Source organism: Centruroides sculpturatus, unplaced genomic scaffold (genome assembly GCF_000671375.1).
Source record: "Centruroides sculpturatus isolate CEXI.00-Female unplaced genomic scaffold, Cexi_2.0 scaffold587, whole genome shotgun sequence".
In the NCBI taxonomy this organism is placed as follows: domain Eukaryota; kingdom Metazoa; phylum Arthropoda; class Arachnida; order Scorpiones; family Buthidae; genus Centruroides; species Centruroides sculpturatus.
In genome coordinates this window covers 407,915-424,774 of record NW_019384854.1, presented here as the reverse complement: position 1 = coordinate 424,774, position 16,860 = coordinate 407,915, and the positions used below count along the sequence as shown (strand labels likewise).

The 16,860-nt window shown below is 32.3% G+C and overlaps 1 protein-coding gene across 3 annotated transcripts in view; it reads right to left on the bottom strand.

The window, feature by feature from the left end:
- Positions 1-3,015: 3,015 nt before the first annotated feature.
- LOC111630547 (venom peptide isomerase heavy chain-like) overlaps positions 3,016-16,860 on the bottom strand; it is a 17,235-nt gene continuing 3,390 nt past the window's right edge. The window contains exons 1-9 of one of the 3 annotated variants that reach the window (XM_023374657.1): positions 9,418-9,491; positions 6,114-6,156; positions 5,965-6,032; positions 5,710-5,786; positions 5,582-5,640; positions 5,425-5,513; positions 3,707-3,948; positions 3,490-3,626; positions 3,016-3,412 (exon numbers count right to left, since the gene is read on the bottom strand). In XM_023374657.1, coding sequence (XP_023230425.1) covers positions 3,230-3,412; positions 3,490-3,626; positions 3,707-3,948; positions 5,425-5,513; positions 5,582-5,640; positions 5,710-5,786; positions 5,965-5,981 — 804 coding nt within the window. In that variant the 5' untranslated portion in view covers positions 5,982-6,032; positions 6,114-6,156; positions 9,418-9,491 and the 3' untranslated portion in view covers positions 3,016-3,229. Of the gene's footprint in view, positions 3,413-3,489; positions 3,627-3,706; positions 3,949-5,424; positions 5,514-5,581; positions 5,641-5,709; positions 5,787-5,964; positions 6,033-6,113; positions 6,157-9,417; positions 9,492-16,860 lie in introns of those variants that run through there. The other 2 variants (XM_023374658.1, XM_023374659.1) reach the window with 2 other exon arrangements.

Genomic DNA, 16,860 nt, shown 5'->3' with positions numbered 1-16,860 from the left:
CGCTAATAGAATCAATATCAGCTCCAAATTGAAAGAATTAACCCTTTGAGCGTCGGTTTCTGACGAAGACATAAAAATTGTCCATTGTTCAAAGGTGGCCGTTGATTATAGGTAATTATTCGGACAAAATCGCATAGAAACTCTTTGTCACAATCAGGGAGATATTTCCCTGTTGGCAGATCACAGTGAGTTGTTGTGTTGCTTATCCCATTATTCTACTCCACTCAAACTCAACTTCAATAACACGCATATTTTCCGTTTAAAAAAGTACACTTTAAATGTATTAAGTTATTAATGGCATACTTCGTGTAATGAGTTTCGAAAATAAACGTGTATAAAATTATACCTACTTAAACGTTTGATACGATAGGTATTATCTTATAATGATACAATCCTCTATGTGAGAATGCCATTTATTCTAAACACTAAGAATCTTAATTATCTTAATTGAATCCTACTCTAAATGTGTCTTATATAACAGAATTATAGACATAACAAGAATGCCACGTTTTAATCAATATATTACTTTGAGCATACTGTTGGGTAACTTCCTTGTTTTAGAGACAATTTAAGAAAATTACTAATCAATAAATATTTCCGTTGTCATTAAAAGTTTAATTTTTAATTTGATAGATTTAATTTAAAATCTTCCGAAATAAAATCCTAACGAAAATTTCAGTGTGCCTAAACTTTTCAAAAATTTACATTTTGTACTGTACATTCATTTGTCATCTGTTATTATGTTTGTACTATCTACGATTTGTCAGACAGCTCTCAACATGTAATTTCTTGTAACATTATTAATCTGCACACTGTATTTACGTTATTACCTGTTCACATGTTAGTGCTGTTTGCGATCTGTAACGTGGCACTCCCAACCTGTATTCCTCTGTAACATTCTTGTTATCGTTATTGTTTTTTCTGCTGATTATTCCTTATAAAACACCGTCGCGGGACGCCCATGGATCCCAACCCTTTTCTTTTCATCCCCTTTTCTTTCTCACCCCCACCCTATCTTCCCCATCTTCCCCCTTTCTCCATAACACAGGTCGTACCAAAGAGTGATACCTGTCTTACTACTACTACTACTACTACTACTACTACTACTACTACTACTACGGCGAACAGCGCAAATGGAGGCAAGTGGATTTGTATCAGTTTTGGGTCGTAGTTACAAGCCTTTTCGCCTGACCCGAAGAATAACATAGCACATTTATCAGTTTGTTTATCGTAATGTCAACGTTGTTGAACTCGTCGTAGGTCAAATAAGATGGAATGAGATCACTAGTTTAAAATATAGTGAAAGAGAAAATTTAAACCGTATTTGATAACACAAAACTGTATGACAATTCGTTTTAATGGCCTATATGTTATACACAAAAGGTAACAATATACTTTTTGTCATTTTTTATGCTCACATTCATTTGAAATAGACAAAATCTATCAACCTTTGCTTCCTTGTACAGTATTATTAAATTAGGAATACTTTTCCCCTTACTTATGAAGTCACCAGATCTATGTTATTATAATATATTAGGACTATTAGGCTTATTATTTTATTTAATTGAATAACTTTTCTACTACATTTGATAATTTAACTTATAGCTATTTATCTTAATTTTCATACTAATTACATTACTATTATTTTATTTCTAATTTCACTCTTCGTTTCTTTAACAGTGAGGAACATCAGCAAAATAAGAACAATACACGTACCTCAAAATGTAAACAGTCGACTAAACTTATTCTATCTCAAGGCGATGAGGCTACACAACCAAAACAGCGAAGGAGGAAAAGCTTTAGCGATGTTACAGATCGCAACCGAGAACGAAAGTACAAACCCGCGCGAGAAACGTTGAAGAAGTGATCCTTGATGTTTCCCAAGAAATACAGATTCTTAGAAACTTTCAGATATTACAGCAAGATTTACTTTTGTAAATGATTTCTTATTATAAATTAGCTATTTTCAACAACAAACACAGCCTTAACTGGTCGTGTTTACACTATCTGTATAATGACCATAGAAACGAGACATCACAAATCCGCACTAAGGTACAGTATATTCATTTATTTACGGTATTTACATATTTTATTTATTGTATAAATGTTTTAATTTATTATTTAACACATTTAATTACGTTATTTTTATTTAATATTATATGTAATTACTGTTTAAGTTTATCTAAATAGAGTATTGGTATATGGAAATGTAAAAATAGAAAGTGGATTAATATAATAATAAAAATTAACTCGGTTTTCGAACAACTCACAGTTCGAACGTCCGTTTGAAATGAATTAATTTCGAAGTATAAAGCATCAATAAATAAAAACTTTTTAAATGCACTTTTATTCAAAATAAAAGTAATCAATTAACTTCATTTTTACAGTTTTCTTGGTATTATGAGAAAGAAAATAAAAACCCGAAGCCCTCGTGTTTATAAATTGTTTAAATGTTATATTATAATTTTTATTTGATAATGATAATAGAAAGTGTAACTAAAGAGAAACGTATTGTCATCGGGAGCAGCTAAGTATCATGAGTTTCAACCAGATCGAAAATAAGAAGGTTGAAAATTGACATATAGTGTTTTACTTCAACAGACAGAATAAAATCAAAAATAAATAAAAACGTATATTTATAAAATTTATATTATTAATTATTACAAAAGACAAGCAACGCTTAATTTAAAAAAATGAAGTTAGAAAAATATTGTAAGTGTAAACAATGAGTAAATCTTTTATTAAATCTGACCTCACTCCAAATATAACACGTGATTCACTCGACTTCCTGACAGCCTCGAGTTCCTTACACCGGAATTTAATGCCACTAATTCTCGTATAGATCTATCCATGCCAAATTTCTCAGAAATTGATACTAACACGGCTATAATAATTGCTTATATTTTAACAGCACCGAATGTAATAAATGCGTAAAATAGTGCAGAGATTCGAAGTGTAAGTACTGTACATACATAATGTAAATTCGTGACACTTTAAAAATTTTACATGGATCTTTAAGTTTTTATTTAAAGAAAATCTAATTATGTAATTTTTACAATAAATAAATACATAAGATTATTTAATACAAAAAGCTGTTAAAGTAATACAGGCATGGAAATAAAATATATCCACTCTTAAATATTGTTGAAATACGAGCTATTTGCGAATACAATTATATTTTATATAAATACTTTCTGAAATGAAAAATTTACCATGCTATTTTCATATTTTAATTTTGTACGTCTAGGTATGTGAGACGTCCAACGCTGTGAGTTTTTATAAAATGATGGTAAAAACTGATTGACATGTAAACATCTGGTTCTCTAATATTATCTCCGCCGCTAGACAAAATGCCAATAAGCACTGGTCTTTTTGACGCATCTCTCTTGATCAGTGGTGAGCCAGAATCTCCCTGTAACAATAAAACTTTTATAAATAACAGAGTAACATTAACTATAGCCATAATGTGAAAAGTAATAACTGCTTTACTTTCATGCCTTTTACTCTAGATGACATTGTTGTAATTTCTTTGTAAGTTAATTCGTAGTCGAAATTACGACCCACGTATTTTGGATCTACAAAGTTTACTTTCGCTACTCGAAGAAGGTCTGTTCTGTCATCTTTTTCTAAATTACATAAAATGTCATTCATATTATTATTATTGTCGTACAAGACTTTGAATATTACATAAAAATAACAGACTTACTGATACCAGTTCTTCCCCAACCAACAAACGTGGCGGAACCTTTAGTAAATCTTAGGTTTTTTCCAACTAAAGCAATCGGAGATATATTGTTAATACTGCGTGCGAGAATCAGAAGTGCAATATCATTGTGAAGTGTTTTTGAATCATAACGTCCGTGTATAATCCTTCTCCGAAACAGCACTCTCTTCCCCGCTTGTTTGTCAACGTTTCCTATTCTTCCGTAATAATCTTTGACTGTGTATCTGAATAAAAACGAAATTTAAATAAATAATCATTAGGCGAAACAATAGAATAAAGCAAAATATTACTACATTACTTTTCCGGTTTGTAATCGCATTTTTTGTTTTTATCTTCTACTTGCTCCTTCTGATAACAGCTTTGTCAGAAAAACGGCAGAGTTCCTGTTTGTATGTTGGAATATCTATTGTAGCCAAGTAAGTGTGTAGATGAACGGAATGATAGGAAAATTCAATTCTACTTTGATATGGTGAATTTTTTAAGTGAGTTTGGCTTTCGAAACGTCTTACTATATTAATCTGGTTCATAAACTATTGTGAGATCCGCGATTTTTACGTAGTTGTCGGAAAAACATTTGTAAACAACTCCGATGGGAAAAACCCGCTCTTGGTGAAAATATATCGGAGGTCACCGTTTGTTTTCACAATTAGGTGGGAAAGTCGACACTTGTTGATCGGTATGCACCGTTAGTGGCAACAAAAGTAGATCACGTGCCCACGAAGAACTTATAAAAGCTCGAGCTCCCGGAAGCTCAAGGCGATTAAAGGAAGTTATACTTATTAATGTCTGCATCTTGTCTCCATACACCGGACGTAGCGACCGAAAGGACATTGCCATACGACAGATAACAACTTCGAACTTCCATACTTATCGCCACAACTACAGTTCCTGCGCCGACTACGAGTCCTACGGCCCATTCAACGAATGCATATTATCATATCCTCATAGAGGTATTTGTATTTTAGAGTTTTGTGAACTCTTTCTCTCAGATTAGCTGTTATAAAGGTTAAGAGCGGCCTTTGTATAGTTACTTCATATTTAACCGCATTTACTTTTAATATTATTATCGCCTCATGTGTCCTAGCTTAATATAGATTCGACTGCGGCACGCACCGAAAAACGAAAACAGTATTTCTTCCGCATGCGACAAGAAATCTAATTTAAATAGAAATTTCATCGATGATTCCTATCGTGACATTTAATGATACGAGGCTACGTCGGCCCCACTAACTTTTGAATCTGTAGTCCTACCGCTGATTGGTCGAGCCTTCGAGTTTTTTTAACACAGAAAGTTAATAATCATCTGTCGATCTGCAGAGTAGCTTGTTCGTCAACCGAGCCTAAATGGGTCATAAATTTTGTTCGTGAACCGAATATTTAAAAAAGCGAGGCGTTCGATATCCGAGGTTGGATTTATTGTTATGCTTATATGCCACATTATCCTATCGTTGTGATTAGCTTTTTCTACCCTGATCTATTTTACGAACGTTAGAGAAAAAAAAATTGCAACCTATTTATAAAGTTACTTATATTCAGAGACAAAAAATTGAAAATTTACTTATTACTAAATTTTAAAATATATTCAATACATGTCTGTCATTTACATCAAAATTTACAACAAAATTTATGAAAAAATATTCATTCGCATTTCAAATAATATTCCAACGAAAAATTTTTAATAAAAATTAAAACAAACATACTCCTCTACAATGTGCGCTGCTCCTATTAACGTCCTTGTTGTGATTAAAGAAAAAGCACCCCTAAATGTTCTATTTTTATATATTGCTACCTAAATTATAATAACATTTCTTGTAAGTACAGTTGCAAGAGCTGAAATGTTTATACCTATAAACTTACCAGAAATGGAAATTCTCCTTTTTCTGCCAACCTTCCTCCAATCGTCCTGCGTTCAATTACTGAAATTATACAAAGTTTTATCAGTTAGCGACTTTCTCACTTAGAAAGACATTCAACATTATTTTTACCTCTACTTGTCGTGTTCTCATATTTTTCAGAAGCACAGAAGTAATATTCAGCACTTAGAAAAAGCATTAATCCAACTCTGTTATTTGTCAGCATTTAAATGAAGAAATTTGGAAACAAAAAAACCACAGTTTAAATTCAATAATAAAGCAAATATTTCTATTAAATTATAATTATCTTAACAATTTAAACTAGTGACGTAAATGCAAACTAAACTTTTTACTCGATTACTAAACTACAAAAATATGAAAACATACCTTAAAAAGCTTTTCATACTTGGGATGTGAAAAGAATGTTAAACTTTATTAAATGTGCTTGACAAAACCTAAAAGAAATTTACGTCGTTTAGTCATCAGGCTGGTAATTTCACGCGTAGATATGACACAAACCCAAAAGCAAATATTACCTGCACTGGTGATTCAGTACGAGACTTTCAGTAAAATAAACTTCTGAAAGTGAAGCGAAATTCGACTTATTTTCATTTCCAATTTCATTGAGCATTATAAGTTATATATATATTTATCAAACATTTTATACCTTATGCGAATATTTCATATTTTTTTTACTTTTTAAACTTTATACAATAATTAAAGTTATTTTCACTAGTTCACAACGTGCAAGAATTTCGTTAATGGTGTCAGCTACTATGAGCTTGTTTTCCAAATTACATCGCAGGATATAAAAAATAATTATCTTTCCACCCGTTGATCTTTAATTACCAGAATTTAATGCAGTTATTATCTCTAATACACAAACCTAATTTCAGAATGTTTGACCAAAAACCACAGTAGTAATTAAGCTTTAAATTGAATGTACAAAATTATACTTTTCACCCACACACACTCAAGCACTCACTCACAATAACATACATATACTTTTTTATATATGGATGTTATTGTGAGTGAGTGCGTGAGAGTGTGTTTACCCTTTACTTTATTTTTGCATCTTACGATGTTTTAAGGTCTACTGAGTCCAAAAATATAAAAATGTAGGACGGTTTTTGACTGATTGCCATACTTTCCTTGGTTATACACTATATATATAACAGAGCCAAAAAAGTAGAAATGAAACCATGTACTAATCAACACTAATAAGTACACTTCTGAATTAATTAAAGTAGTCAACATGTATTAAAGAATACAAAAAAGACTTTTCGTCATTACAGTCAACTTTTTCACAGTCACCACTGACAACCAAAAACCTTTTTTAGGCTACGATTCTGTAAAAAGATATGTTAATAGGCTAAAACAACCTTTTTGTCGACGGTAGTGTTGAACACATAAAGTCCGTTTTGTAGTCATCAATATATTTATAACATTTAAATTATTGTTGGTCATTTTCAATTGAACAAGCGTTGAATTGAACTATAGGAAAAAGCGTTTAGGAAAAAGCGTGGCCCTAAGGTTTAGGAAAAAGCGTGGCCCTCTTCTCTAAACTTATCAGTAACATATACAAATGACCGTGTTTAAGTGCTATTACTGCATACTAACTTTAGATATCATATTTTAAAGTGTCTCCCCACTGAGAAGACCGGAACGACACTTTCGATTGACTCAATACATCTCCTTCAAGTTGTCTGAATCACAAATAAATGCACGAGTTCAAAAAAATACATTTTAAATACCTTATTACAAATATGTTTATTTGATTTAATTTTATAAGTTGCTTCTTTAATATTTTGATAGACTTTACTTCGTTATTTAGTAGTAAAACATTTAAAACTAATATCAGAATCATTACTGCAACAAGTATTTTATACTCTAGCAAATACAGAAAAATATTTGTGTGAATGTCATTAACACAACACTGGGGCGATGAACCGATTTTCTTTTTAATAATAATTTTGAAGTAGATTCATATTCATCGACGTGCGGTAACTGAAATCGTTCATTCAGAAAATAGCTAATATTGTGTGTAATAATATGTTNAAACGCCCCACTGCACTAATGTCGAAAAAAAACTTAGTGCACTAATGCAGGGTTAAGTGCAACCCCACTGGAGATTTGACACGTGACTGCCCGTATCTCATCACTCTTCGGAATTAATCACCAATATCTAATAGCATTAATGTTTGCTATACAAAAGCTAGCGTGAAAAATTTCTATTCTTAAACATTTACCCCATCCTGATATATCACATTAAATTGGTTTTCTCTTTTTCTTTTAGTTTTTTTCAGTTAGATCCTGATTTTCCTTTCATTATTTTATTGTTCACCTATTGACTTGTTTTAAGACCAAATAATGGTATAGAAGCAATAATAAATGGTCATAGATAACCTGTAGCCAATAGAAGGGCAGTGAAAACATTAATTTGCCAAATTACTCAAAAAACAATTGATATCTAAAAAAACATACGAGATGTAAAAAGTTATTGCGCCAAGTAAAAATTATGGCAAACGAAATGAAAGTCCAAATTACTTCGGAGTTTCTCTCTGCCAAAGATAATTTTGGTGCTTCGACGTTTTCCTGACTGCTTGCTGTGGTAACATGGTGAAGCTTTTTAGAAATAATTTCATAGACATTTGTTGTTTCTCTCACACATTGAAAGCCATTCAGACGACTGAGTTGTACTGTTTCTAAAGGAACAGACAGTCGAGTCAGTTGCAAATGACTTTCTACCTAGAATTCGACACCCATGTGGACAGTGGCTAAATCGAATCCGGATTTAATCCCTAAATACTAGTAGTCGGCATGGGCTGGCTAGTGAATTTCATTGCTTTTCCTTCGCGGCGATAACACTGGTATACAAACAAGTTCTCCCTAAATACCCACTCGTCAATTTCCCGATTTGAAGATCGCTTTGGTGTTGCACTATTTAATACCAATTAATCAATACATTCATGTATTTAAAAAATGATTTGCGTTTTGATGTGACTCACAAGCTACTTAGGGACAATTTCTTCGAATAGCTAAAAAATACAAAATATAAAGGTTAAGATATTTTTATTACCAATGCAAAGTCAGTAGGGTATTGCGCGATGTTTTCTGATTTTTCGTTGAAGTCAGTACTGTGGCGTTGGAGATTCTGTCTCCAGCAATCGAGTGGCGCTGCATAAAGAATGCAATGTATGTCCACCTGGACAATTTCAGACAGTGGACAGTGCTGCATATCTCCATATGTCAGGGTTCCCTCCAGATTAAAAATACAAGTACGAGGTAAAACAGATTATAAATATCTTCTTAGGAATATATTTTTACGATTTACTTCTATAAGTTGTTTCTTGAAATTTGTGACTTACTTCATTCGTTAATATTAAAGTGTAAGAAATCAGCGCTGCAGCAGGTCATTTGAAATAAATATTTAGTTCTGTTGCACCTACAAAAAATATGTTCGTTTGTATGGCATTTACGCCACACCACAGCGATGAAGAGATTTCGTTGTTACTCCAAACCTTGAAGTAGATTCAAGTAAATAGAAGTATCTGAAAGCGACCGATAAATGAATTTGAGATAGGATTGGATTCTGTTTCACATAATATAGTCATTATACTATAAACACTTATCGGTTTATAACTAGTGTTGCTCATAATAATATTTTTAACCAGAAATTGTCAGATGGATTTAGTGATGATAACTGTGAATGACCAAAAACTATTTATGAGTTTTAATTAAAGGAGGGCTGCAGTGCCAAATTCTATAGTTACACCTGTGTGTATGTTTATAGTAAGCAAATAGTTCTTACGTATATGATCTGACTATATTTAAACTTACCTTTATAAAAGTATCGATATTCTTTCACGTCTGGGACAATGATAAAAAAAAAACGCTATATTATTGCTCTCAAAAATAACTAAATAAATAAGTTCAGGAAATCGTCTATATATTAACATAGAAATGTCACGTGACACATAAAATTAAGGTTATAAGAGATAAAAGAATTTAACAGGATAATATTACATTACACAATAAACAAGACAGAATAACTATACAATTACAAAATATGTAGTGCTAGTCCAAGGAAATTTTAAAGAAGCATATATTTAAGTAAGACTATTGTCTTACTTAATGTAAATGTATGCTTTTCATATAAAACGGACTCTGTTATCGGCTTAATTACTTATCGCTTACTAAATAAAAGCACCACACACGTATCAAGTTCTCTCTGTCATTGTTGACTCGGTAGATTAAATTTCCATAATAGAGAAGTGTTATTTTAGAATTATAAACTGATAATTATCAACCTGATATTAAATGTAGTATACGATTTTAGTAAAAATACTGAATAATATAAATACAATACATTTATTTGTAAAATATATTTTTTTCTAATATCCTGAAACATCACCTTCTATCACAAATATAATACATCTCACACCGTTCATAACATGAAATTCAGAAAAAGAAAGAATATTTAAATGTGATTATCGCAAATAAAATTTTGAAAATATAAAATATTTTTCAAGCAATTTTAGTTTTATATTTGTTAGATTATGCAATATTTTACCCGTTCAAAGAACTCACGAAAAAAGAGCGTCACTCATGTTAGGAGGCGCTGAAGACAACACAACAGAAATATTTCCATTATTTATCGTGTGTTAAAGAGTAATTATTGAGTTATACGAATAAGGCAACTGCAGTTAAATATTTAAAAATTTTTAATGAAACCTGTCAACAACAGACATAGCATAGAAAATTATATTCACACGTACAAACTCGACTTGCTCCCAACAGACCGAAACACCCCAAGAATTGTAAGAGAAAATGATTTATTTGGATATTTCGGGCTTAAACCTTCAATTTCCAGCCGACCTTGTGTGGGCCTGGCCGAAACCAAAATGGGCTTTCTAAAAATAACCTTTTAGTATTTACAAGGATAAAAAGAGTTATTAAAAAGTTTTTTCTACGTAATGTAGCCGAATTTTTTCATGTTGTAGTGCACGAAGATATTGATACATGTTGCACATATCAAAGCATAATGAATAAAATATTCTGTCAGAATGTATTAATAACATTAAACTGAACACTTATAGGAACTAAATATTTGGTAATAGTAAATCAAGTATTCCTATTCCACTCTATTTACAGAGACATTCAGCTGTCAAAATACAATAATAACTGGTAATAAGACATTTCAGAACATTTACAAGACATTTGCGTAAGAAAACTAGTACCAAAACTCACTACTATGGCTATTTTGCTGCTGCAAGCGAGAAATATTTCATTTCTTCGAAACGCTTATATTATACAGAGATATAAGCTTGCAGGGCACTGTTCAACGTGTCTCCATCTAAAATTCTGAAGGCAAAGGGTGTTGTTGGCCAACTGTGATGCTAATTTGTTACACTTGTCACATGCAATGAGATACTATGTTTGGATGCTGCCTAATTTGAAATCTGCCCTCTATAGACCACACTTTTAAAGGTCGAAAGGATCGTGGGTCATACCTCGAATAGGGTCAGACTTAATGAAGATTTTACTCGTTATTGACATTTACAATTTTTTATAAAATTCATCTTTACCCTGAAAATCAAGCCTTTTGCCATTTTATATCTAAAAATATAAAAATTCTTTTTACTTCTATGTTCTTATTCTTTTAAATTTCTGTATATATCCTGTCTAATTGAACCACGTTTTTAACATCGCGTTAGGACTTATTATACTTGTGTAGTTTCTGAATAGCAAAAAAGGAAATCATAGTCAAAGTCGAAACAAAATATATTTATTTTTACCTGTCATATTAATAAACAAGATCAAGGTAGACTGGATATATACAGAAATTTAAGTAGATTAAAACAAACTATAGCATGGGTCATTGTTTGTTATACTAAAAACATGTACGTTGTATGATAATTTTGATGACTATTCCATAGAATGTGCAATGGTGATTAGTGTGAGTACTGCTAATTATTATCACAAGCAGATCTACAGAGGGGCTCATAGGGCTTAAGCCCTGGGCCTCCGTGTCAAGGGACTACAAAAATCGAATTATTAAATTTTTAACACTTTTTCATTAACAACGAGCGCTTATTGTATAGTACAAAGTAGTTAAGAGCAAGAAAAATATGTAAAATTTTAAATATTTCGAAAGTTTTAGCCATTCCTGCAAACTTTCATCGACCCCTAAAGGGTCAATACCGACCCTGTCGCGAAACCCTAAGTTAATATAATAGAATGTATTTAACAAAATATTTCAATTTTAGAATTAATAAATCACAGGAGAAACAATTGCAAATTACTTATCAGCAATTTATAATAAATTTAAATTGGATTTTGTACTCGAATTTTTCAACGAAACACCAAAGCACTTTGGGCTTTCAACAACAACCAGCGCAAGAAAACTGCCCAGCAGCGGCAGAATGGATAAAATGGAACAAGCAGCTCTTCGCTTGCCGTTCGTCTTTCCAGAACAACAACCCAGAACTCACCACGTAGAAGTGGCTGCTTCAGAGTTCCACCGAGAGTTGGAAAGAATTCTACACCACAAGTGACCAACATCACTTGTCGAGTCGAGTTCTTCCTAACTCGCACAATGAAATTATTTATACTGTAATTACTTCTGAATACTCAAAATTCCGCTATTCGAAACTTATCTTATTATTAGTATCTAAACTAAGGGATGCAATATTACAACAACTACTAATAAAGAAAATCTATAAATACACCTGGTCATAATAAAACGTACGTTAGGGCCACAAAATTTAGTTCAATCTCATACCGACCCTCATTAACCAAAAAAAAAAAAATACTCGTCCTGCGCGGAATTTAATACAGCGATAGACAGAAAACCCGCTCCAACCTCGGTCGGCCCCTTCACTCGAGCGGGCGTTGAAGAAACGGGACAGAGAGAGCCCTGTATGCTTCACCGTCTTTTGTCTTTACCCGCGCTAGCCTTAAAGATGCCTTCTCCGCATTTCGTCGGATCTCCTGTCTTCGTCTGACCGGGCCTTAAAGATGCAGGACACAATGACAAAGAGTTAACAATGCACTTACAATAGCCACTTACAATGCAAAAAGCCAACAATACATTTTAACAATTCGTTACCTATTGTTAGAATATATTGTAACGTATTATGATCCCGTCATATTTTTACGTCACATGTTACGTAAAACAATCGGTTTGAAATATTTCAGAAAGGATTATTTTATTAAAATAATATTCATTAGAAACAGGATTACCTTAAGTTTTTTAAGTTAAAATAACGCTTTTTTTCCTAATAAATAAAATATTTAAAATGTCGAATCATACATTTATTCTAATGTTATCCTGTTATCCGTATTTTTGAAAATTCAGAGGAATTAGTAATGATTATGGCTTTTTGCACTCCAGGTAATGCGAACATAATGTCTTAATTCACAAATTTCAAAAATTTTCGACGAAAGGTGCTTAAGCTTCAAAGTGGGTAAACAAATTCGTGCCCCTCACACACAGTAACATCCATACATACAGAAAGAATCCCAGTCGTTTTGTATTTCTCGACGTTTCAAGGTCCCGAGCCCAAAAATTTAAAGATATTGGGTGAATCATTTTTTTACCGATCGCCACACTTTTAATCTGTTATATATAACAGAGCCAAGAAAGTAAAAAAACAAGTTTAATTTTGTGAGAACCCGGACTTTTACAAAAATCTTTTTTCGATTTCATCATACATATTTTGACAACTAACATTATTGTTCATCCTTTACTAAATGAGATCTTTGTCAGTTTGCACGCTGTCAGTGGCGACCGCAACGCTTTTCCGTGATACTTTGACTTCCTGGCCATGCTCTACCATTAATATCGGAAGTGATGGCCCAACGAAGCAGTCGCTGCCCATCCCAATGAAGCAGTCGCGCAGAACATGAGGTTGTACCGTACAATAGGCAAACAGACATATATACAGTATTTACAAAGGCTCTCTTGGCCAAAGAACATAGGTTTAAATTAAGTTAATTTGTAGATGGAAAGATGTGTTTGTTACAGGATATTCTTGATTTGTATAAACCTGTTACAAGGCAGTGGTTATCTTCTGTCAAAGTTCGTGAGGACTTCCACTTTTTGAAAAAATTGTTGCAGTTTCTTGAAAATGGTTTCATCCTTCACTAGGTTTGATATCTGTCACGCCCAGTTAAATCCCTGAGTTATTACCGCATCGATGAGGTTTTGTCTTTATCTGTCAAACTGATACAGTCAAAAATCAGGTGTACATGTCCTGGGGAGTGATTCCGTCTCATGGATATGTGTTGTTGTTTCTAATTTAAAAACAGTGGAGGTACACCTGAAAGTTACCATGCACTGTCAGAGTTTGGGTAATTGTAAAGCTTGTAAAGCCTCCACTTTAGACGTTCTTTGATGTCTGGAATAAAACCAAATGTGATCCTTCCGGTATGGCTCTTCTCCCAGTCATCCTGCCACTTTGCATGAGTAATGTCTCAGATCCATTCTCTAATCTTAGATTTTCGTACATTGACCAAGAGAAGATTTAGCAGCTTTCTTTGCTAAATTATCTACTAGTTCATTTCCTGGCACGACCGAGTTGCCACAAACCTATCTAAAGGCTACTTCATGGTTATTTAAGTGTTCTCCATTAACATTTCCTTGATCTTGGCTTACGTGAAGTGATATAGAGAATATTAATATGTATGACGTTAAGTGGTCATTGTCAACTTACACGTGTCTTATTTGTAGGTGAGAAAATTGTAAAAATGTAGAGGTGTCCTTTAACGGCAGTTTTACTGTACGTACTTTTTTATTCCTATCTTTTAAAAATAAAAAAACACCTAAATTCGTAAAATTTTGAGTAATTTATTATTTGTAAATTTAAACGATTCTAATACAGTAATTACTTTAAAATGAATTAATTAAGTTAAAGAATTTTATAGTTGAAACAGCAGTGAGTTATAAACTGTTATATTAAATATTTTTTACAACATTAATAATAATAGTTTAATGTTGTAGAAAATAGTTTAATAGTTTAGAAATAGGTGCCGCAAGTCATCAAAAGTCGATCTTTCGACACATTTCCTGAATATTTAAGCGAGCGATAAAAAGGCGAAACGGTGCCATCAGAACATTTCTGAAATAAAATTCTGTTACCAGAAACGATGGGACCAGCCACGCTGAAGGATTATTGTTGGACTATCAAACGACAAAGCGACAGTGAATATAAGGGAATCCGTTTAATGGAACCGTATATTAATTCGACACATTTGCCTGCTTACTACCAACTAAATCTCGCTGACAAAGCATTTTCATGGTTATTCACGAATTCAGTACACTGAATAATTTTGCTCCAAAGGTGAGAAAACGTTTTAACAAATCTAAAATTGTGAAAATTTAATATTTACTTTTATAAATATCGAACTTTTAATTAAAAATTAAATTTCATAATAAACTTTATTAAATATAAAAGTTTATATACATTTTAGACAATTCCATTTACAAATTTAATTGTTGAATTAATTATAATTCTGATCTGGACGTATACAGACGAATTCTAATATCTATATTTTTCTGTAAAGTATCTTACAACAGTAAAAAATGGCCTCAAAGCGTAAACACCGACTCTACTGAGTGTTAGAAAGCTGATTTGTGTACTGATGTGAAGATAAAAAGCTCCATGTGGTGAGGCTCACTACGACAAATTATCTGTGTTGTTTGGTTTTACACATTCCGCCACTTGAGAAATTAAATTTCCATACGAGAGGAAAACAACAGACTCTGGAAAGTTACACACTAACTAACTTGATACCACAAATCGCCAAAACAAAGATCGCTGCTACACTATGTCGCCTAACGGCTGGATAACATATTTCACTATCCTTCTTTTACCTGCACGTTTTACGCCATTTTTTGCTTACTACAAAGCTACACTGCAACAAATTAACATATTATCGAGCTTAAAAATAAATTGAAATTGAAATGAGATACTGTGAGGCATAACTGGATATTAGGAAGCAGCAGGGAAAGCATTAAACGTTTGAAATTCATAAATGTAATGACAGGTAACGAAATGCGCTGTTCAGCCATCAGCACATTTTTGAAATAAAATTCTGTTACCAGAAACAATGGGACCAGCCACGTTTTTACTGTATTTATTACACAATAGTTATGTTAAAAATGTGTAATACATTTAAATTTGATCAATTATTCGTTTTTAAAAGTATTTTTAACAGTAATCTCTGATTTATTTTTATTTGTGGTGCAAACATTAAGTACAATAAACACGAAAATTTTGTTCGGATGCCGTGAATTAATTTTAACCTAACGTCAAAAATATATTTATCCGACATATCCGAATTTACTCACTCGAGAAAATGGATGNTCCAAATTAAAAATACAAGTACGAGGTAAAACAGATTATAAATATCTTCTCAGGAATATGTTTTTACGATTTACTTCTATAAGTTGTTTCTTGAAATTTGTGACTTACTTCATTCGTTAATATTAAAGTGTAAGAAATCAGCGCTGCAGCAGGTCATTTGAAATAAATATTTAGTTCTGTTGCACCTACAAAAAATATGTTCGTTTGTATGGCATTTACGCCACACCACAGCGATGAAGAGATTTCGTTGTTACTCCAAACCTTGAAGTAGATTCAAGTAAATAGAAGTATCTGAAAGCGACCGATAAATGAATTTGAGATAGGATTGGATTCTGTTTCACATAATATAGTCATTATACTATAAACACTTATCGGTTTATAACTAGTGTTGCTCATAATAATATTTTTAACCAGAAATTGTCAGATGGATTTAGTGATGATAACTGTGAATGACCAAAAACTATTTATGAGTTTTAATTAAAGAAGGGCTGCAGTGCCAAATTCTATAGTTACACCTGTGTGTATGTTTATAGTAAGCAAATAGTTCTTACGTATATTATCTGACTATATTTAAACTTACCTTTATAAAAGTATCGATATTCCTTCACGTCTGGGACAATGATAAAAAAAAACGCTATATTATTGCTCTCAAAGATAACTAAATAAATAAGTTCAGGAAATCGTCTATATATTAACACTAGCTGTTACCCGCGACTTCGTCAGCGGAGGTTTTGCAAGCAAACCCCATTTACATCCAATATTTCAATAACCATAGTAATTGTTATATAACACCTACCGCTGAAGAGAATTGCCGAAAATCAAACGAACTATTTTCAATTTGATCAATTTTCTGAAACGTTTACAATCGTTCTATAATCGAACCAATACGCAATAACAAATTCGAATTTAAAAC